The sequence below is a fragment of the Venturia canescens genome, chromosome 3, assembly GCF_019457755.1.
Source record: "Venturia canescens isolate UGA chromosome 3, ASM1945775v1, whole genome shotgun sequence".
NCBI lineage: Eukaryota > Metazoa > Arthropoda > Insecta > Hymenoptera > Ichneumonidae > Venturia > Venturia canescens.
The window spans coordinates 15,801,894-15,826,717 of NC_057423.1; the positions used below are offsets into that span (position 1 = coordinate 15,801,894).

Sequence of the window (24,824 nt, forward strand, 5' to 3'; positions counted from 1 at the left end):
GAATGATTATTCATTCTATGCGTATTCTATTTTTTTTTATATCTACATTAATATTATCTATATGAACTTTAGACAGTTGAAGAAACCTGGAATTTCTGATTTCCCTTTGTTTCAAAATTTTTAGCTGTTTTTATAAAGATATCAATTAGCAATCAAAATTTGAAGTTGTGCAACATGGTTTTTCATATTGCTGTCCCAAAGCGCATCTGCTTTTTCATGGTCACTAACCGGTGTCGCTTCATCATCGGTCAAAAAAATCAGCAAAATCAGAACCCTGTAGCGATTTCTAACTTTCTACATGGTTTTATAAGTTCTGGAGTTTATATTAGTAGTGCTGCAAAGGCACTGTTGTTCATATGAGAAATGTTTATGCAGCAGCACTAGAAGTTTTAAAGTTCTTGTTACTTTATAGTTTTGGGAATTTTTTTAATTGATGATAAAACATCACTGCTTGGTAACTATGACAATATGGTGACTTTTTGTAACAACGCTATAGAAAAAGTTTTGTTCTACCTCAATTCTTTACTGCTAATTGGTATCTTGGGAAGGAATTCCATAAATCATTATGTCGCTTGGTAATATGATATTATGTCACTGAAAAAGCACTGATATTCAATCATACAAAACCCATTATCGAAGCCAATAGATCACAGTGCAATGAATGAGATGGCGTTGATATGTTGCTGCGACACTTGAAAAATTCTTCATTGCTGCACTGTCCATACGCTACAACATTAGCAAATGTTGCTTCTAGCAGAATAACTTCTTGCCGGAGTAATTGAAAGTTCTGAACAGCAAGTCAATTCCATTCCTTGGGTGTACTGGAACTTCTTCCTGCTGATACATCAGCGGAGCAACACAGTATGAAACATTTGCATCTCCAACAGAAAGATCTAGTACACAGTGAAAAAATATCGATACATGATTTCATCGGTTGAAAGCTACAAAAATGATTCATTACAGTTTTTGTATTGATTATGGATTAGTATCAGTGAATTTTTTGCGTTCTGTTAGATTGCACAGTAGAATAATTGTCCCTATAGTGAGAACGTTTGAAACGTATTAGCAGACCCTTTTCCAATACGTAGACACTAACGTTATTACTATTCAATCATAAGTGCTTTTACAGTACTAACGAAAGTTCCAAGGTGGCATTGTTGTGTAACTTTTCCTGAACATGCGTACTGTCTCTACACCTGCAACCTTCATAACTACTTGACACTGTCGAAATGAATTCTGGAAAATTTTTTGTGAAACAGTGCCCATGTTGATGAAAAATTAGACCGTGCCAGAGCTTTGTATCTTTTTTGAAGTAGCAGTGAAAGCAATTGAGGTATGGATTTCAGTACCCATACAGCCACACCAAAAATTACAAAGCGATACAAAATTTCCAGAATTCATTTCAAATATACTGACCAGCCTTAAACCCAGAAAGAAATTCGTGCAGTTCAAAAAAGAGTATCTGCACGGTGACGGCACGGTGACTACGCGGCACTGCACGCGTGCCGTTACATACGCGTTATGTCTGTCCGAACATGACTGATTTCTAACGCCACGGCGTAACGGCACGGCGTGCTTACACCGTGCCGTTACGTGCTGCATTCGCGTACACCTCAGAAGCGGCACGGCAGCAGCACACAGGCGTCACGTAGTGCGATCATAGATGATGCCGAGACTGCACAGTACCGGCACGGTGTGTGCACTCAGTGCTGTCGAGAGACCACACCGTGCGTGCACGGTGACAACTCATCGAGACGGCACGGATCTCCCTCAGACGTTACGTGGCGTCACCATTGCTACACGATGAGGCATCACGGTGCAGCGCTGAGTCTATTCAGTGCTGTTACCGTAGTACACGTTTTACTGCAGCAGAACGACTATTACACAATACGAGAACTCCGTTTTTCAATCCCAATCCGAATCCAGTGATGGAGAGTTGGCGAAAAAAATTCGATACGATACAAATTTTTACGCAGCATCTATTTATTAAATACTCAGTTCTACTGAACAATCGCAAACTTGAACCGTATATTGTAACGAAAAGCGGCTCAGCTGTAAAGCTCGGTACCAGAAAAATATAAGAATGGCAAAAATGTGTGAGAACCTGTCATAATTCCAAATGGTATGGCATGAATAAAATATCATTTTTTGTTTGGGCTAAATGTTAAGGGCTAAACTAAGATTTCTTTTGGGAGATATTTTTTTCGAAATTACGAAAATAAAAGTATAAATAAATAATAGTTTTTTTGAGAATTCTCCAAAGAAAAAAAATCATATTTTTAAAGATTGGAAATTGAAAAATTGGTTGAAACCTACAGCAATGATTTTTCAAAAAATACCTTCAAAAAACCGGAGAAATGTTTAAATTTTAAAAAAGCTCAACTTGGCCTATTTTTCGGCAAGTTAATAAGTGAATAAAAAAATAGATTCTATTTTTACTAGAAAATTATAACTTCTGCGATCGACGAAAAAATCTTTAAAAAAATATCAAAAAAGCTCCCTTCAATAGATATAGATATTTGAAAAATTTAAACCTATTTGAAAAACCAACTTTTCGAAGTGACTTATTTGACGGATTTATACTCACTATATGAAGGTTTACTTATACTCTCTCCAACATTTTTTTTCTAATTACAGAACAAAATATCCAATCAAGTTTTCTGCTGTGAACAACAATAAATTGTACTCGTTCATTTTAAGCACTACATTGAGCAGCCTATGGAAAATTTCCAATAATTCACTGACAAACGTTTCACATAGTTAATACCATACGAATACAAGATTTAAACATTACCAAAAACGTTGATCATCACAGTGTGCACAGATGGAATTTATATGCTTTTTGACAGTTTTATACTGAAAATATTTTTCACCTGTGATAAGTTACACTCCGTCTCATGGTATCAATGAACAATTTTCGTTCCAATTGGGTGGGATATTCGATTTATTTGTAACTCTTTCAGATTCATAATAGCTGAATTTCAAATCCATGTTTTATTCAAGTTCATTTTACAGTTTACCATGTCTTGATGTTGGTTTCTCAGCGAAAATATCTGTGGTGGCCACGAATATTTCATTATACCGCGATTTCAATTAGGTATCATTTCGATAACCCTGCGCATAGTTTTCTCCGGATGATTCCAAGGTGGCGATAAGTGAACCAGACTGTGGCATTGATACAAAATTTACAGTTCAAGTGGCGATAACTCGACCAGTTTGTAGCGATGTTAAAAAAATATTTGTAATTCTCAGGTGGTGATAACTCGACCAGATTGTAACAGTAATAACAAATTTACTTCATGTATAGGTGGCGATAACTCGACCACATTGTAGCGATGATAAAAAAAAAATTGTGATTGGCAGGTGGCGATAACTCGACCAGATTGTAACAGTAATAACAAATTTACTTCATGTATAGGTGGCGATAACTCGACCACATTGTAGCGATGATAAAAAAAAATTGTGATTCGCAGGTGGCGATAATAACTCGACCAGATTGTAACACTGATAACAAATTTACTTCATGTGCAGGTGGCGATAACTCGACCAGATTGCGATAGTGATAACAAATTTACTCCATGTTCAGGTGGCGATAACTCAACCAGATTGTGATAACGATGGAAAATTTCCTCACATTCAGAAAATTGTAGAAAATATGATAATTCATCTTCGAAATTCGGAATTTGAGATGTTTTCAATCTAATAGTAAACTACAGAGGATATAGTAGCTACTGCGTAAGTTTCATTTTCAATTCGCTCCATGCGTCTTTCATCAAATTGAAGAGGCAACCAAATAGGCATGAGAAAACCTTTATCCCGGACATCATTCAATCTGATCAGAGAATATTGTTCTTGCAGCCTTGAACACTTATAGTACCCGACTAACGACGATGGCATGGCTATGTTGAAAAAATCCTCAACCGCGTTGAATTTTTTTACTACCAGCTTAATTTCTTGGCCGATCTTCAGTACGTTATATATGATGCATATTGTTGAATCTCTCAAAATACAGCAACTGTCATTACATTTTGTTCTAAGCGTAAACTCTGGGCATTTAATGCGGTGGTACTGTTTCGCTATTCTTCCTGTCGCTGTAGTCGGAACAGGACCTTTCGTGTGTTCATGCATTAGTTTGAAATTATCGTTCCGCTTAGGTTGCCTCACTGGCATCCAATTCGTTTCCTCGGCATGTCTGTTTGCTATCTGTTGCAGAGTGAGGTGAGGTTTCCTGCAGTAGTTATTAAAAATCCGCATGTTGTTTTCGTAAGGGAAAGCAGAATAAGAATCGACCGGTCCTAATGTTTCCACATCATCCACGAGATGTAATAGTCCATGCACATTGTAGCTCAGAAAGGTTGTTCCATACAATCTTTCGCTCTGGATAACAAAAGTTCTCAAACTCAATCTTGCATACAACAATTGCTCTTTCGTTGGATTGGCAGATGTCACGATGCGCATGACTGTGTGCAAAATTAAAAAATGTTTATACAACTCATCCGATAGAATGCCTTTTAGTACGACAGGTCCTGAAAACAATAGAAATAGACGACAAGTCGTGGCTTTTCCTTGGAGGATTTCCAAGAGGCTTGCAGGAGGTCGTGCAAATTCATCAGGAATACTTTCATAACACATTCTGTATAATCTTTGTGATATGGTAGAGATTTCAAAGCCAGATAATTTGCTGTTCATGGAGAATTTTCCGTTCAACCAGGCAGAGACCATACGTTTCAAAACGCCTAGTAAGACCAAGTGCATGTACTCGAAAGGTACTTGAGTTACTAAACCCATTGGTAGTTGTGATAATGGACTATCACCATTCTTATGGTGATCCTCGTCCTCTTTTGTTTGGTACTCCGTGTCAGTGCGGAGGAGATGGTGGTCGCCGATGAAGACGACATGGTTCTCAACACCTTCACCAGTAACTCGGCATTTCGAACATGGGTTACATGAAGTGTGGCCGTGGTGATTTAGAATAAATGCTCTGGCGGGTGCATCAGCAATAAAGGCCCTGAACTGAAAAGGTACTTCTTTCCCCGACCTCATTATTCCACCTTTCTTGATTAATGTTACGGCCTCATCGATAAATAACTTGAAAAAAAGATTAGCATCCGAGGGTTTTTTTCCCCCTTTATATACTCCGATTACACCCACTGGACTGTTCTTTATATTCGCTATCCTGCATTGTATGGGCCAAATTTGATTGCTTCCTGATCTGTGCAAGGTAGCTCCGTCCGTGTTGAAATCAATTTCCAAAAAAGAGGGCCGTTCAGACGGTTCTACGCGGTCGAGGATACGATGAAGCGCTGTTTCAAATCCTAGGTGCAAATACTGGCCTGGTGGAACTTCCACTAATGCTACAGGGTGTCGTGGAGTACGCAATAATGATTTGGTCGATTTAGGAAGCGACTCAAAGCACGCATGTGACCTCAGCAAAGCAAGTAATTCATCACCAGCTTCCGCGGTTATACGTTTTTTGACGAAGAATGCGGCCAGCTTTTCTCGGAACGTTTTTTTCCCTTCAATTTCATCAAATGAGCTCGAGATTAGATCTTCTGAACAGACCTCAAAACAATGTCGATCTTCATCATCACCAGAGGAGTCGTATCGGCTCTTGTCCGCTTCAATTGATGAAATATTTGACCTTCCGTCGACATAATTTTGATCATAAAGTGTTTGCTGCGGTGGATCAACTTGCGATAACGAAGCCATTGAAACGTTTGATGAAATCGGCGAGATGTCCATTTCATTAGCACTGTAAGCAGTATTAGGTCTTATAATTTCTTGTTCAGGTGCATAAGTTGCTTCTTCATAAAGGGCTGCCGATGATTCTTTGTCGTTTCGCCGCATTTGAAGCCGCTTGCGTTGTCGTAACGACAGTTCGTTGTACGATTTACGTCCGCTTGGATTTTCTCCAACTCTTTTCATTTTGTGGGCGAAAGAAAAACTTCTATCGTAAGCAGAAACTGCAGAGATAAAAAAATATAAAAATTACAAAATGAACGATGCAATTCGATATTGTTTTTTCGAGTTCATCGTAGCGGAGAGTAGGCCCTGGATAAATTTATCGCATGATTAAAAATCTAATTGCAAACAATGATTTGATGTTTCTCGTTGAATTAATCTTCAGTTTTTGTGTCCGCCGAGAATACTTACTACGAGGTACCCCGATTTTTAGGGAAAGTTGTTTGGGTAGTTTCTTTTTAATCGCAATTTGAGATCCGTAAATAGGATTATTTATCTACGGCTCGCATTCCATCAAAATTTTGAGCAAATTGCGAAATACTGCTGAAATTGGTAGAAATTTCGAAAAATCGAAGTCATGAATGTGGGAAAAACTCTCAGAGTCAAGAACCCCAGACGCTATATCATGTTGTGGAGCATTACTCAGGCATCGCGGAAGCATTATTCTCATTTTAAGGTTTACCTAGCAACAACGCCAACGCTACGCGCCCGCTGTACCGGCGAAAAACATGATAATGATGTTTGGCAACGAATAAATATAACCATGGCAATGAATACAGGCTTCACATTTTGATATATCCAAATGTCTTTTTTTAAAAAAGATTATTCGTATCACATTACATTTAAAAAACATCATCAAGATTTGTTTAAGTGACAAAATAATTTAACATCTGCTCAAGGTAAACTATTTGAGTATTTTTTCAATTTTGCGAACGTTAAGGGCTTGGAAAACACAGAAAAAAATCCGCCCATTTCAGATGTGATGGCCTACAATTTTTTATATATATTATCAATGTCGTTTCGGAATTTTTTCGAATTCTTAAAATATAACTTTTTTTTCTCAAAAGGAAATTCTTTTAAAAATAAGGAATGTTTGTAAACATCAAAATACATTATGAGGGTGCTTTTTAGACACAATGCGTTCAAATGAGAAAAAAAACAACGAAATCTGCGAGGGTCGTGGCCGCGGATCTACATACTTGGGCTGGTATACCTCATACAGACTTGTCCCAAGTATACTTTTTACGCATTTCGATACGTTATTGTTTTATGCATTTCTTTTAAGAGGACAGATCATTCAGTAAATCGCAACCGTGAGTGCGAGCAAAGAGATAGCTGCAAATTTCTAAATCGAAATTCTTATTAATACAATTTGACCGATTGAAAGAAGGCTATGTCAGCCGATTTTTGCCATCCTGCGTAGGCTGGCACAGCCTTTTTTTAATCCGTTAAACTATGTCAAAGAATTTAAATTCCAAAAATTCCAAGTGAGGTTAGTCGACTGATCCATATTCTTAAGAGTATGGATCAGTCGATTTCGAATTTTCGAAATCGAAATTCTTTGATACAGTTTGATCGATTAAAAAAAGGCTCTGTCAGCCTACGCAGAACGATGGCAAAAATCGACTGACAGAGCCTTTTTTTAATCGGTCAAACTGTCTCAAAGAATTTCGATTTCGAAATTTGCAACTATCTCTCTCGCACTCACGGTTGCGATATACCAACTGATCCATCCACTTAAGCGAGTTTATTGCCAGTGACTTTAGAGAAGCCATTTCGTTTCCAACTGTTTGTGATGTGTTTCTCTAATGATAAAATTATCACAGTAGTTCACAGATTGCAAGTTCACGTATTTCTTTTTATCAATTATTTATTATTATTCTTTTAAATGTCATCAAAAGATTTTGCATTTTTCCACACACATTTTTAAGTTTTATTTGTTTCATTATCTTTCGTGGCACTAGTAAAAATTTCATGCAATACAGATTACATACATCTATATACCATCTATATGCGTTGAGGTGACGCAAAAAAATCGATATTTTTTTTTCTCGGAGTTCCAACAGAAATCGTTAGTACATCAAAAAAAAGTAATTTTTCAAAATTTCAGATTTTAAAAAAATTTTTAGACAGCCACTTTTCGAAATTATCCTGTTTTTTTTCTGAACAATCGCGAAGCAAACATTTTTTCTTCGTTCTCATAGCAGAAAGTGTTAGTGCTCCATGAAATTATAAATCGAATAAAATTTTTCACTAGCAAAACCAATTTAAAGGCTACCTAGCATAATTTATTTCTTCTTTTCTCTATATTCAGTAATAAATGATAAGATTACAAACCGTGTGGCTATCAATAACCATTCTTATCGTCCTTCCAAAAGGGGTGGGGCTCAAAAGGAGGGGTGAAAGTATTTTGCATAAACAGTTTTTCAAAGTTTTCTCGAACTGAAATTCTCTATTTCAAAGTCTGCTATTTCACGGCAGAAGACTTTATAATTTAGGAATTTTCGGCAGAATAACAATCGTCCTCTTTATGGCTCCATTCAAAAAGAACTCTGCTCTTAAAATCTTTATTCCGAAATTCATAACATCTCTACGTTTACTCATGTACAATCCATGATCTTCAATATTTCTACTCATGATGATTTCTGAAATCATAGTAGAGATATTATAGTAGAGATATTGTAGATCAAGAGAAGACATATCTACTCCAGTGTGATATGTTAAAGAGGGTAGACGTTTTCTACTCAGATCCGCAGTTGTTAAGGAGCGGAGTTGTTATCGAGAATGACTATCGACAGAGTTGTTAACTAGCAGCTACATCATCACAGTTCTACATGATACCAACTCCGCTCTTTGAGCATATATTTCGAGGAGAACAGTTATTGAATACATTACTGAGAGTAGAATTGTTGACTTGCTGCAATACAAAAGATTTATGATAAAAGAGGAGACAACATATTGATTTTCTCATTCGAGACTACAGCTGTTAGAAGCAGCGTTGTTTTTGAATACAGCCGTAAAGAGGACGGTTGTTATTCTGTCGAGTTTTCTAGTTTGTTCATTTGTTATAACAATTAGTAAAATATTTTGACTAAATTCTAATGGATAATAAATATAGGCTTATGAATTCTAAATCGCAAAAAAATTTAGTTCCGAACTCTTTGCTTACAATCAAAGACTATTTAAATTTGTTGAGGAAAGCAACTTTGTACAATACACCTATTGCGATTTTATTAATTTTATTTTTTTTAATCCGCAAAAAAAATGAGACCGATTTTGAACGTTTGATGAAAAATATTTGCGATTTTGCACGCAATAGTCTTCATCTTTTTCTAACTTAATTCGGTCACAATATTTTACTAATTTTTATAACGCCCGAGAAAACTTGAAAATTCCCAAATTTTAAATTTTCTGCGGTGAAATACCAGACTTTGAAATCAAGAATTTGAATTTGGCAAAACACAGCTTTATTTAGCACATCATCATTTTTGTACCATGTCCTAGCAGGTTTTCGTGCATTAAAGTATTTACCTTCATGAAAAATACAGGAAAATTGTCAAAATTCTCAATCGCTTGAGAAAACGTAAGAATCATTATTATAATATGTAATTCTGAAAACTATGTTTTTGCAAAGTACATTCACCTTTTCTTTTGGAAGGACGACGAAAACTGTAATTTTTAGCCACACCTTTTTTAATCTCATAATTTATGGCTAAATATACAGAAAAAAAAGAAATGAATTTTGCAAGGTACCCTTACAATTTTTTTGTGAGCGATAAAATTTAATTAGATTTATGATTCCATGAAGGACTAACACTTTCTGCTATGAGAGCAAAAAAAAAATTTGGCTTCGCGATTTTTGAGAAAAAAAAAACAGGAAAATTTTGAAAAGTGGCTTGAGCCCTATCTAAAATTTTTTTTAAAAATTTGAAATGCTGGGACAATTAATTTTTTTTATGTACTAACGATTTGCATTGGAGTTCTGAGAAAAAAAATATCAATCTTCTTGGCATCACCATAATATGCGTGGGTGGTACACAACTGTATACCTGAATATTATTTGTCCATGATAGGAAAGCTAGCCGAATATGAGACAATAGAAGCTGGCTCCCGTATTACAGGATCATATATTACTTAATAAGAATACACGAACAAAAAACACTGCCTTTTTTGAGAATATTATTTTAAACTCATACATTTTGAATTAAAATTTGTTTAGTACTCCAGCTCCACATTTTATTTTCGTAAACAAATATGTGAAAAAACCGCATTTATTTCGCTTTGCCTATAACGAAAACTATTGGAGGTATGCAAATGAGTGCAAGGAACGAAATTCAGGAGGTAAAAACACGAACCGAGTGAACGCGGAAACATTCAGATCGATTAGTTACGAAGGGAGAAGACCTCAAAAGATAACTACACAAAACTTGTTATCGTTGTTTTAAATACTCTTTTTGCTGCCATTTTTAAAATTACAACGATGGTTCGTTGCGATATAGTAGATATTTATGGTTTTGAATGCTCCAAACATTGCTGGAATTGTTTAAACGAAATAAGTCGAGTCAACGATTAAGAGGATTTTGTGCGCGCTTGACCAGGTATATTTACCAGAGATTTTGCCCAATTTCTCATAATTAATAATTTTACTATAAAAAATAGGCTTTTCCTTCAGGCGACAAGTGAGTAGATTTCGATTTTTACTGTTCACCGATGGGCAACTTTTCCTAAACTGCCTTTGCTATCATCGAGTTCATTATTAATGTTGGGGTTTTAAAAATTTAGAAAATAATGTTGATATATTGTATTATGATGTCAGAATGTAATGTAATTAAATAAATTTGTATTATTTGTAGCGTTTAAAAAATTTCTTCAAGTTTTGCCTTTTTTCATCGAATTAATGTGACCCCCCCCCCCCCCCCCCTTTCCCGCCACTTCTTTCTTTCCGATCATCTTATAACTGTACATTAAAATCTAATGGATCGACAAATTTTTTTTCAACTGAAACCTGCAATTAAATTCTTTCCGGAAATAATCACTTAAGATTCTCATTTCAACGTATTAGAGAAACATATTCAATGAAGTTGACAAATCATATTCGAAAAAATGGAGATTGTTTAAAATGGAATACATCTGCAACTCGGAATATGTTTCTAGCAAATTTGTTTATCTACCAAAGTGTCATTTGATTTTTTTTCTATATTCAATAACTCAGGTGTCATAGCTGTTTAAGTGGAAATTTTCATGTAAAATTAACTTTTAGTCATGATGCCAAGAAAAGCATTGAATTTATGGACAGGGTTCAATGTATTTAATTCTTCTAGAATGTCAAGCTTCCCATGTAAATCCATTCGGAAAATATTGTTACCTGATAATTAGTAGAGCGGCACCAAAAATAATGAGGACAACAGTTTTTTCAATGGTGATCAAATGAGAAGCTTTCAACTTCTATTTACGACTGCTAAATATTGCGTGACAACCATACCCTTTCTCTAGGCTTCGTTTTGGGACATTAACTAAAAACTTTCGCGCATGAGGAGTAAAAAGAATTCCCCTAAAATAACGCACCCTATGCATACAATAAACTTGGCCCATCTCTAACTATTCTGATGAGTTAAAATTTTTATAATGGAATCTCTAAACTTTGAATAAATTGCAACAGATCGCGAAAATTGGTGAAAATCACAGCTACGAGTGCCGGAAAGATGTCATTGATCTAGATCGAGTACGTCTTCCATGGATTTCGGCGCACACAATCTGAATTCCGACTACAAATACGATCAAAAATATGAAAGTGAGATGCAATAGCGATATGAATGAGCTACGAAAAAAAGCTCGTGGATCACAAACTGTTTTTCTTTTGGATTGCATTTTTTTCCTCCGAATAACCTATGCAGCAAGTTTAATTTCCATATCTTGTACATTTTCTCAGTGTAGTAAACAAAATTTACAAGCTGGAGCTACAGTTTCGGTAGTCGACAACTTCGATAACACTATTTCGATCTCAAATTTGTCTTCAACGATTCCGAAAACCATTATGTACACAATTATATGAAAGTTCAGCAACTACATTTCATTCGCGCATGAGAGGAAAAAAAGAGATTTTCAAACAAAGGGAATAATGACAATGATATTTTATTTTTTTAATAATAATATTGTTTTTTCCCACATTCAGGGCAGTACGGCGTGTTGCGCTGTCTCTCACGACGTCGGCGGTACCAGGCTGCTCGGCTTCGACCTGCAGCAACTCTCCACCGGTCTGTAATCATTGCCAGGAAATGTCTCAAATATTTAGACGCCGCCACGCGCATTTTTAAGGGCAGACATACAGCTTCATTTTGGTATTTATAGAAAGACTCCAACATTTTTTTTTTTGGGGTACCAAGATATTTCAGAAATATTCCTTTTTTTGGCTTTTTCTTTTAATTCGGTTTCAATTGGACCACGTTTTGAGATAAAATTTTTTGTACTTTATTCCGTGAGAGAATCCTCAAAGGTGTTGGTAGCATCAGCTTCAGTTTTATTTTTGGAAAAGTTCAATGCGATCATTTTCTGTTGAATTATCACGTTTTTGGTGAAAAAAGACAAATGTAGGGAATTACCGCATATCGCGAGAACTATTGGATGTTTCTGCATCGGTGTTCCATGCCACATTTGATCAATATCACATTAAAATAATAAAAAATTTAAGTATAAAAATGACACTTTTATCACTGTGGATATCCTAACATGACTTCAAAGTTCTCAAAAAACACAATCAATTTATTGAGGTAGAAAGTAAAAATTAATGGATAACAAAAAAGCAGAAAAATCTTACACAATTTTAAAGAGTGAAAATAAAGGAAGTAAAATTTTTTTCTCATCTCAAGTTCCATAAAAAATTCGATCGTTCTAGAGTTACAATAATCAATATACATGAGATTTTCCTTGAAATTAATGGAGAAAAAAATTCGAAAAAATAATCGAAGGAAATTTCAGCGACTAAAAAAAATCGCAGACGCAACTTTTTTTACTCCTCAAACATTCTGTGCCATCCAATAGTTCTTGAGATGTCCGGCAATTTCCTACATTTGTCTTTTGTCGCCAAAAACGTGATAATTCGACAGAAAATGATCGCATTATACTTTTCCAAAAACAAAGCTGAAGCTGAGGTCACCGGCACCTCCCGAATTCACTCACGAAATGAAGGTCAAAAAATTTTATCTCAAAACGCGGCCCAATTAGGACTGAGGTAAAAAAAAAAACTAAAAAAGAACGTTTTAGAAATTATCGTTAAAAAGGTAGAGATTTTCTAGAAAGACCAAAATTAAAAGACTAAGGGAACTTTACCGAACTTTCGTTCGGAAACATTTACCGACAGTCTGCGAAACTGAATTTTTTTTTCTAGTTTATTCTGCAAACGTTGAAAGCTTCGAGTAGAAAATGAATGAATTTTGACTACAATCCTTACGTCGTTCAACACTCGGATTCGCATTTGGCGTAATGTCCTCCTGTCGCACTTACTGTTGCAGCTGTAGCTGCATCCGTAAATTTCGAATGTGGGCCTCCATCGCCCGGATTTTTTCAGTCTCTTCTTCTTTCTTCTCCAAACGCTTTTTCTCTTCTCTCTCCTGCTCCTCAATCTTCCTTCGTTCTTTTTCCTTCTCCATCGCCATTCGTTTCTCTATCAACCTTGCCATCTCCAATCTCTCGCTCTCTATCCGTTTCAGCTCCAATTTCTCCCTCTCTACTCGTTCCACCTCCATTCTTTCTCTCTCCATCCGCTCCAATTCCAATCTCTTCCTCTCCCTTCGTTCCACCGCTAATCTCTCCCTTTCTATCCGTTCCTCTTCCAATCTCTTCCTCTCTATCCATTCCTCTTCCAATCTCTCCCGCTCTATTTGATCCAACGTCAGCTCCCTCTCTACTCTCTCCATCTGCATTCTTTCCATCTCCATTCTCTCCATCTCCATTCTCTCCATCTCCATTCTCTCCATCTCCATTCTCTCCATCTCCTTTTTCTCTCTCTGCGAATGCGAATTTCCCATATCTGAAATTTCAAAATTAACAATCCGACGAACTTAACTACTTCTGTATTTCATTTCACGACCACTTTTTTTGCTATTTAAGAAAAATCCGTGTACATGAAAAGTTTCCTTTCGTAAGGAACGAGCGTTTCGTTGTTTCAATAGCGCGAATAAAAGATCGGAATGTTTGGTTGTACAAAATCGTAATCAGCTGATTAAATATCCTGAGAAATCAACCGAATATCGATTGTTTTGAGCAACAAATCGTTTTTTCAGCCATTTCCTCAAGATACAAGCGAAGATCTGTACACCTCAACTGTGGCATAAAAACTACAAATAAAATCAAGGGTTAAATCAATGAAATACATTTTGACCAAATGAATTTTGTTGGATCAAAATGAAAATTCCATTTTCAATGTGGTGAGCTTTCTTATCACGATACTAAATTATATTACGAGTCTCGTTTTCGAGATTACATCGTAGTACCGTCTACTTCACACGCTAGTGTCACGAATATTCAGAGCTTAAATAAAAAACAAATGACCACCCGGCTTCCATGGCAATGCGGTCGTTCCCTCTCCAAATCATAACGTTTTTCGTGCGTGAAAGTGTCGCACGTTTAGAGCTTTGTTTCAGGTCTTTCATCAAGAAGAATTATGGGAAAGTCGCACAAGAGGAAGAAAAGCAAGGAGAATAAGAACGAGAAGTTCTTTAAGAAATTGAAGAAGTTGGTCGATGCATTGCCTGGCAGCTCATCGGATACAGATTCCGGAAGTTCGAGGCGCGAGGTTATGCACGACGTGGGTACCTCGGGCGTGGCTGCAAAGAAAGTAAAGACTAACCATCAGGGTGCATCGTCAAATCGTCAAGGTATTCCCTTGCCGTGATTTATATAGTTATTTCCGTAGACCGGGCGGTTTTGCCGTACGGAGTCAATTTCGCAGAAATTGTCTCGGGTCGTACATGAGAGCGGGTGTCGCTCGCGGAAATAACGGGCCTAAGACTCGGCGGTTTTGTCCGTACGAAGGGAGACTCTCGGAGTTCTTCTTTGAGTCATTTGTGAATAGGATTGTATACCATATACTCTATTTATCATGGCCACAGACTCGGCGGCTCAGCCCGTACGAAGGAAATCTCCCTGAGTATTTCCTTAGAGTCGAACTGTACACGTCATGTGTTGTGGATTCGTTAGATTGCCTATCTTGAGTGCGTTGTGGAGGAAATTTGTATGCGTAACAATGGTGTTATCGCAGGTTAATATATTTTCAGAATGCCCGCCGGCGAACGGTGAAAATATGGGAAATATATCTCCCGTCGCAGGGGATGATTTATCTCGAGAACAAACTCAGGAGGAGGTTGAAAGTCAGCACACAGACGCAACAGCGAATCAGCTTGCAGAGGACCCAGTACAGCCTTTCGATGAGGAGACGCTGCGTATTCTGGGTGTAGATGAGAAATCGAGTGCGCCGGATTTGCAGCTCAACCCAACCTTGGCACAAAATTGGGAAAAATGGTTGGCCGAGGGGCTCAAAAAAGAAGACCAAGAGGAGTTGTTGGCAAAGTATGCTCGAACAGGCAATTGTCGCTTAGAAGCGCCAGTTTTAAACGCAGAGGTAGCATCGTCGCTTTTTGAGTCGGCTACAAAGCGAGATAAATATTTAAAAAATGCGCAAAATATTCGCGGCTCGGCTATGGCCGCACTGGGCACCGGAATTTCCTTGCTACTGAGTCCCAAGGAAGACGGCATTGACGAATATCAGTTGTTGGAGTGTCTTGCCGACGCCGGTAGACTGCTGGCGCATGCTTTTCGTCTGGACACGATTACACGGAGATCGTGTATTACACCGCTCCTCGACAAAAAGGTCAAGGGAGTTCTAGACGAAACGAAGTCAGGCGCCTATTTATTCGGCGACGATTTATCGGGAAAAATTAAAACGGCAAAATCGATTGAAAAGGTTGGCTTGGAGTTAAAGTCTCAGCCATTGGCGCCGAAGGTGCTTCTTCGTAATTCGAACTCGGGAAACTGGAGAGGCCCGTCGGCCAACTCGAATCGAGGGGGATTCCGGGCGGGCGTAAACCAGAGAGGATCGAGGAAGTTTGTCAAATTTGTGCCGAAGTCGAGTCAGTCTGTACAACGAGATCAACAGCGAGATCAACTACGAGCTCGGAGTCAGAGTCGCAAGCGGAGCTCGTACCAAGGTTCTCAGGAGAGACGCTAGAGGTAAATAGAGCAGCTGGGCGGCTGCGAGAGTTCCTCCCTCAATGGGAAAAGATCACGCAGGATCAGTTCATTTTGAATTGTGTAAGAGGGTACAGAATCGTATTTAACCAGTCGGTATATCAGACTGTTCCTCCTCCTCAGAGAAAATTCAATTCTCCGATTGATCGTGAAGATATGAAATTGGCAATCAACAGGTTGCTGAAACTGGGTGCAGTCAGATCCTGTTTGCCATGTACGGGACAATTTATTTCATCGTATTTTTTAGTACCAAAGTCAAACGGAAAAATGAGATTTGTATTAAATTTGAAAAAACTCAATAGTTTTATAGTCACGCAACATTTCAAGTTGGAGGATATCAGAACTGCAATGAAATTAATTTCACTGGGCGATTTTATGTGTAACATAGACTTACAAGATGCGTATTTTATGGTATCGATGCACGCGGAGAGCCGGAAATATTTGAGATTTGTTTTCGAGGATATAATTTATGAATTTGTATGCCTCCCGTTTGGTCTCTGCACGGCGCCGTATATTTTTACGAAAATCCTGAAACCGGTAGTAAATTATTTGAGAGAAAAAGGATTTATCTCGACGGTGTATTTAGACGACATTCTCTGCATCGGTTCGACTTTGAACGCGTGTCGCAGAAACGCAGAAGTCACTCTCAGAGAACTGCAGTCTCTGGGGTTTATAGTAAATTATCGAAAAAGTAACTTAGCGCCTAAGAAGAATTGCACTTTTCTGGGATTCGTTATTAATTCTCGTAGAATGAGGTTAGAGTTACCGGAGGTAAAAAGAAGGAAGATGATAGATTTGATTGACAGTTTTAGTCATCGCAAGTTTTGTACGATTCGGGAATTTGCCCATTTTATCGGAAAGCTAGTCGGCTGTTGTCGCGCAATTGAGTACGGTTGGTTATACACCAAGAGATTTGAGCGAGAAAAGTTTTTCGGCCTGTTAATCAGCGGGGGGAATTATGATGCACGGCTTGAATTACCCGCATATTTGCAAACCGAATTTGATTGGTGGAAACGAAATATTAAAACGTCATTTGGACCGATAAGATCTTTTCGGTTTGTTAAAGAAATTTACTCAGACGCGTCAAATACAGGCTGGGGCGCGTATTGTGATAGCGAAGGTACACACGGGTTTTGGAGTGATAAGGAAAGGGAGTTGCACATTAACCAGCTAGAGCTTATCGCCGTATTGATGGCTCTTAAATGTTTCGCAAACGATTTATATGATTGTGAAATTTTACTACGAATCGATAACACGACAGCTATTGCATATATTAATCGAATGGGAGGCGTGCAATATGCCAAACTTCACGGGATAGCCCAAGAAATTTGGCAATGGTGTGAGCGTAGAAAAATTTGGATTTTCGCGTCGTATATAGCGTCCAAGGAGAACGTTGAGGCAGATAGGGAGTCGAGAATAAAAAATATAGATACGGAATGGGAACTGTCGAGTTGGGCATACGAGAAAATAATATCTGAATTCGGTAAACCAAGTTTGGATCTATTCGCATCCAGGATAAACGCGAAATGTCAAGATTACTGTTCGTGGCACAGAGATCCTGATGCCCTAGCTATTGACGCGTTCACTATAGACTGGAAAACTGATTATTTTTATGCATTTCCACCGTTTGCATTAGTGCTCAGGTTTCTTCGAAAGGTTATATCAGATCGCGCGTGTGGCATTGCGATATTGCCAAATTGGCCCTCACAACCATGGTTTCCTTTATTTATGAACCTTCTAGTTGAGGAACCCATAATATTCACTCCCGCTAAATCGCTTTTATTGTCTCCTTGTAGGTCTCTCCAACACCCATTACAAGCGTCCCTGGGGTTGATTGCCGGGAAGTTGTCCGCGAATCGTACCGCCGCAAAAAATTTGCAGATTCAGTGATCGAGACGTTGTTAGCCTCACTCGCTGAGAGTACGTGGAAACAGTACGCGGGACCTATTAGAATATGGGTGTATTTCTGTCGCAAGACAGGAACAGACATTTACGAAGCAAGCGCGAACCGTATTCTCGAATTTTTGCAGGAAAGATATAGTTTAGGAGCCTCCTATGGCACTTTAAATTCGACGCGATCGGCAATTTCACTAATATCAGTGAACGACGTGACTAACGATCGGGTTATCAGTAGATTTTTTAAGGGTATTTTTCGGCTTAGACCGATGAAACCTCGGTACGACGAAACATGGGATGTCGGCATTGTTCTTACGTTCATTGCGAATTTATATCCACTGGAATCACTGAGCATTCAACAGTTGTCGGAGAGATTAGTTACGCTGTTAGCCTTGGGTACGGCTCATCGAGTGCAGACCTTCTCGCTTATGAGACTTGAGAATATTCTTCACTCGGCACAGGGTTTCGAGATAAAGATCTCGGACATTATAAAAACGTCACGTCCCGGGGCATTTCAGCCACGTTTGATACTGCCGTACTTTCGTGAACAGCCCAGACTGTGCATAGCGAGCACGCTGGAAAGGTATTTGGTAATAACGAAACCACTTAGGGGCGATTGTAATAATGTATTAATCACATCAAGAAGGCCCTTTAGATCGGCGAGTACACAAACAATAAGTCGATGGATCCGATCTGTGTTGGCAAAGAGTGGCATAGGTCCCGAATTTACGGCACACAGTACGAGGCACGCGTCTACGTCGGCGGCTTTAGCAAAGGGTTTAGATATAAGTGCGATAAAAAATACCGCGGGGTGGTCTAAAGATTCGCAGGTATTTGCAAAATACTATAATCGGCCGATTAAGTCGAGCAGAAAAGATTATGCAGTGACTGTGTTCACATAACTAATCGTTGCTGGTAAAATAATACTGTTTGTATTTTATTAGGATAATACGGATGAAAACCGAGATTCTTTTGTTTATTGAGAAACTGTTAGTCTTAATACGGCTTGTATTTTATGTTGCCAAAACTGTTTGAAAATAATAAAATGAGTTGGCTCTGAACATCTACGATGTAATCTCGAAAACGAGACTCGTAATATAATTAAACGATCAAACGAACTTACCTGTTGTGAAGTTCGATCGTAATTATATGTAGAGTCTCGTTTGAGATGATTACAACCCACCCTTGGAACGTTTTTTCGTTCCTCTATTACTATTCCCTCCCCTTCATTTACTGCAATGTGTTGGTTTTATTATTTTTAATACTTATGGGGTTACTTTAAACAATATGATTTGGAGAGGGAACGACCGCATTGCCATGGAAGCCGGGTGGTCATTTGTTTTTTATTTAAGCTCTGAATATTCGTGACACTAGCGTGTGAAGTAGACGGTACTACGATGTAATCATCTCAAACGAGACTCTACATATAATTACGATCGAACTTCACAACAGGTAAGTTCGTTTGATCGTTTAATTATATAGGTATCATCCACGGAGGTATCTTAGGGTGATTAAACACAATTTTTTTTTTTCATTTTCGAAGGGAACCAAGCTCAAATTTTTAGTTTAGATACCAAAATGGAGCAGTTGAAATATGAGCCCTTTATATTAATGTTAAGTTAGTGCTCATCGCTCTTGTCGATTTCTCACAAGGATACTACAGAATAACTGTTTTTTTCCTTCTGATTTTCATAATTCCCGAACGGTACGACGTACTGTAAAGTTCTTGGCTTATTTTTGTACAGAATTGATCGCTCAACAAAAATGATCTGATGTCTCAGTATCAGTATAACATTTTCTCCAAAAAATTCCGATTCTCCCATTCAAAGGGCTCCAAACGAACTGAAAGTATATTTTGGAGCTCTACAAATTCTAAAAACACAAGTATTGATAGTACGATCTGGAATCGTACTAAACCAAACTTTTGAGCTTGGTTCCGTTCGAAAATGAAAAAAAAACAAATTCTTTCAATCATTCCAAGGCATATGTATGAAGCATTCTACGCCAGTTCGCTTATCCCGTGATCTTGACTATTTTTTATTTGTCTCTTTTTTCTCTACAATAGTACCCCGTGAAAAGAGTATCCAAACCAATTTTTACATATTCATCTTTTCTCTGACCGGAGTTGGAGTCTTCAAAAAAAAATGAATTTTGGAACGTTTTAAAATCATTATAACCCGATGGCTCCTCAACTAACTGAAATATATACAAATATGACTGCTCCATATTTTTGGTTTGAAGCACTTCCGCTTATAACATGAAAAAAAAAATTTCGTTACCAATGTCCACGTTTTTCTTGTCTCTAAAATAAAAAAAACATTTTTTTGTAGATGAATGCTTTTTTCCAAAGAATTCCCAAGAATGTAATGATCCAATCTACGATTTCTATGACAAATTTCATCGTGGGCAAATTTCTCCTTGTCTTCGTTCTATAATGAATTTAATTTTTCATTAAAGGATTATCATTATTATAAACCCGATAAATGTTTTTAACGATATCAATATTTTTGATTTCCTTTTCGTAGGTTCAAAATGTGATTCTACTTATGTACTTCCAATTTAAACTAAAATTAAACCGAAAAACCAATTTATGTGCAAAACTTACAATCTTTTACTAATATTCATATTAATTAATGAGTAAAATAATTTTTTATTAAAACACATAATCATAACGTTTCCATTTGTATTCATTTCGTAAATTAGCGCATATAAGGAAATACGAAAATGAAAACAATGAAATTTCTACTTTGCTATATATTGATAATTAATGGTTTTTGTCCTGTTATTTCCCAATACCTTTCGAAAAATAATATTAGGAATGGAACGAATTTATTCTTAAAAACAAAGAAATTTTTAATTGAATGAATTTTGCAAAAAAATTCATTTTTCGATAAAATCTATGTTGGAATTAAAAACACTTAAATAGAGACATATTTTCAATCAATTGGAGTACAATTAAAAAAATTCATATGTTTTTTATAGTTAATCAGGGTAACAATAATGATGATCCTTTAATCAAAAATTAAATTCATTCTAAACAAAAAAAAAGGAAAAAATGGGTCTACGATGAGACCAGTCATAAGATCGTAGAATGGATCATAATATTTGAGGTAATTGCTCGAAAAAGGGGTATTCAATGACCAAAAAATGTTTTTTATTGATAACGAAATTTCATCACTGATAACGAAATTTTTTTCAAATGAAAAAACGTTCACTTATAAGATTATAAGTGAAAGTTATAAATAATTCACTTATAAGATTATAAGTGAAAGTGCTCTTCAAAACAAAAATATGAAACGACGATATTCAGGTGACCCTGATAAGGATGAACACAGTTCCGGAGCCTCTTACGGGGCAAAATTTTCGATTATTTCATTTACAATTTTGAGTTTTTAACACAGTACCTTATGGGAGAACTCACAATAATATTAATTATGATTAAATTGTACGTTATTCGAGCTTCAAAACAGTTTATACGTGAAGAAAATTTGGCAGATTCTGTTTCTTTAAATAAAAAAACATAACCTCTTTTTTGTTTTTAAGAAAGAAAACATGAAAAAACTTTAGTTTTTGACGTGTCAAAAGCGGATGTCAATCATTACGTAGGACTGCTGGTAAAAGCTGATTGAATTTCGGGAAAATTCGGGAATCGCGGGAATTTCATCCAACATACTTTTGAGATTGACTCACGTGCTTTTATTCGTCTAATGGCTTCACTTTTTTTTTTAATGAATTGAACATTCCATTTTCTCGGTGCCCTTACACCGACATAAACTTTCTTCCGCACAATAAAAATATTCTCTAGGCTATGTGAATTTTAAGTGTCACCGGTATCGACCCAATCATTAACTAGTCAAGTTGAAGTATAAATTTTATCTTTCATGATATTTTTAAAGCATTTTAATTACATTGTTATGATAGAGATAATTTTTTGTTAAAATAGCGCTGTATCGGACGCACAATTAGATGTTTAAGCACACCGCGATACGGAAATCCTTAGGATCCCAAATATTTTTGTAAGCATAATGTAAAACCACTTAAAACGTTCTCCTTTGTAAAAGGCGCAAGCCTATGCACAAATAAATACTACTACTACTACTACTACTACTACTACTACTACTACTACTACTACTACTACTACTACTACTACTACTACTACTACTACTACTACTACTACTACTACTACTACTACTACTACTACTACTACTACTACTACTACTACTACTACTACTACTACTACTACTACTACTACTACTACTACTACTACTACTACTACTACTACTACTACTACTACTACTACTACTACTACTACTACTACTACTACTACTACTACTACTACTACTACTACTACTACTACTACTACTACTACTACTACTACTACTACTACTACTACTACTACTACTACTACTACTACTACTACATTGTTATGATAAAAATATTCTCAATGTAAGCGTTTATTAATTTTATCTATAATTTGGTTTCAATTAATTGATTTGAATTAATCAACATGAAGTAGTTGCAAATCTGTCTAGTCATAGAACGCCCGAATTACTTTCCAAAACCCATATTTTTACGAGAAATATAACGCTTGATAGAGAAGAGAAAAAAAAAACTAGAAATTGATGCGGATACCCTTCGATGAGGTATATCGAAAAAATGAGGAAAATGAAAATGGCCAGAATCTCGGGCTAAGTGAAACGGCGTGGAAGGCCTTGTATATAATCTGTATGGTATCAAATTTCTAGTACTGCCACTAAAGATGATAAATCAAATAAATATTTAAGATATGTGTGGAAAAATGCACAATTTTTTCTGAAAATCAAAGAACAATAATTGATTTGCTTTCACTACATTCAGCCTCAGAGTCTCAAGAAATCGCGATTGGTACGAAGAATAAAATACGTAAACTTGTAATTTTCTTCGAACTACTGTATTTATTATTATAGAAACAATTTTAAAAATAGTTGCAAAGGAAGATGGCCTCTGTAAGGTCACTGGCAGCGAACGTGTTAGTCATTTTTGTATTTTAAGAAATATCAAAATATTCTCCCAACAGTACGGGATTCCAACTTAATCATGATATATTAGAATTATTGTCTATCATGAGATTATTGAAAATGTTATTTAATTCGATAACGCATATGACGATACTCGTATTTTTTCTTCAATCACATATGTTGTAAAAAAAATTTGGGACATTTATTGACTTTGTGTTTGATGTAAATAATAATGTTGTTGAGTGAATAACCGAAACGATTTTGAAAACACAGATAACGATCAAATATAAATATTCTTGATTGGAAAAAATATATTTTGAAATTTTTGTATTTTCATATGGATCATTTAATATATCACTTACGTGTATCAATAAATATGTATTTTGTCTATCTATACCGATATAACAAAACCGAAATAAAAACGCCGTGTAAACATTGTCATGATTTGGTTGGAGTTCCATACTATTGGACATAATACAACGAAATTCGTCGAAGTAAAACAATAACACGCGTATTATTGAATGAATAATTTTCCTCAGTGCACGATTCATGTGCCAATTTGTTGAAGTTTTGCTTCCGATGGAAGCGAATATATTTCCACAACCGATAGTAAATTTAACATGGTGTCGAAGGTTTAATTGAGTCACTGATCACGAATTTCTGATTAATTTTTCTAATTCAAGTGTTTAACACAATTTATGGCTCTTTAAGGCCCGGAAGATACTTTATGCAAGTACACTTTTTTAGAGAATTATTCATTATGGAAATTATATTGAAAAGATTCGTTAACGAGTACGAGTACTTACTGCAATGTTTGCTTGTCGAATATTCGAAGTAGACTGTTGAGCAGATCAGCCGGAGAAAACAAAATTATGTGATTCGCTTTTATTATCATTTTGAATCTATGTAACGCTTATACATGTTTATATGAGTTATTTCACGTCGAACCAGCGAAATTCTTCCCTGGCTCTCGCAAATTTAGTGAATTTTCATTTCATACGATCATATTGAGTCTTTCAGACACCCTTATTTTTCCAACTTTTCCAAACAACCCTTATTAAGGAAAAAATTTTTTTTTAATTCCAAAAATTCGTAATTATATGAAAAACATTTTGAGCTATCGCATGTTATGGAATAATGATCTTTTCTGTGTTCTATCAGCTATTAACTGCAAAAAAATTCAAAAAAAATCTCGGACCACCCGTCATTCCGGACCAGTAGCTGAATAACTTGGTACCCAACACTCATTTTTTACAGTAAGCCCATATTTGTCTTTTGATTATTAAAATATTATTCAAATATGAAATATAAGAACTGTTTAGATAAATTAGAAAAAAATTAGGGTGCCTTTTGGGCTCAACATGATCATATAAATAAAATTAATCACATTGGTAAGGGTTAGAAAAAAACTCTGCCGACTTTCCGTGGAATACATCGGGTGTAAACCCAAACAAACAAACTCACACACACGCGCCACTTTGATGAATCCTGACTGTTATCACACTCTCTTGATGAGAAGAAGTCGATAGACTCTTGAATATTCAATACGAATACTAATTTCATCTATTCTTCTATTTTTTATAAATTGTGATACCGTAATTGTTGTAATTGTCCAATTTGAAATGGAACAAAGTGAGTAGTTTTGCTTTTTTGTGAAACGTTCACTTGTGGAGTCAATTGTCTCGAACAATCTGCATAAACGAACGAATTTGCATTAACAACATTACATTGATACAATAATTCTTCATAACATGATTTCGGCACCGCATCCACCAATTCCACAATATAAAATAACGCTTGCGAAACGTAATTTTCAAAAAAAGAAACTCCAACAATTTCATGCAGAATGCAAATTTCATCACCAACATCTCCTATTCTTACCGGAGCCGATAATGAAAACGAGGGCAATCGCGCTCCGTAAATGTAAACAGAGTGACGAAGCGCTCC

At 36.4% G+C, this 24,824-nt stretch overlaps 2 protein-coding genes and 1 long non-coding RNA gene across 3 annotated transcripts; all 3 read right to left on the minus strand.

Moving 5' to 3' along the window:
- Nucleotides 1-844: 844 nt before the first annotated feature.
- LOC122407586 (uncharacterized) lies at nt 845-24,360 on the minus strand. Its single transcript, XR_006260225.1, has 3 exons — nt 24,342-24,360; nt 23,684-23,716; nt 845-893 (listed from the first exon to the last, which is right to left on the minus strand). It is a non-coding gene; the product is annotated as an uncharacterized lncRNA (long non-coding RNA).
- On the minus strand, nt 3,030-5,962 carry LOC122407584 (uncharacterized). The gene has a single exon (XM_043413905.1). The coding sequence runs from the start codon at nt 5,923-5,925 to the stop codon at nt 3,700-3,702; it is 2,226 nt and encodes a 741-aa protein (XP_043269840.1). The 5' UTR covers nt 5,926-5,962; the 3' UTR covers nt 3,030-3,699.
- On the minus strand, nt 11,860-13,804 carry LOC122407585 (apical junction molecule-like). Its single transcript, XM_043413906.1, has 2 exons — nt 13,190-13,804; nt 11,860-11,998 (listed from the first exon to the last, which is right to left on the minus strand). Exon 1 carries the CDS (start codon nt 13,764-13,766, stop codon nt 13,239-13,241), a length of 528 nt encoding a protein of 175 aa, XP_043269841.1. The 5' UTR covers nt 13,767-13,804; the 3' UTR covers nt 11,860-11,998; nt 13,190-13,238.
- Nucleotides 24,361-24,824: the final 464 nt, after the last annotated feature.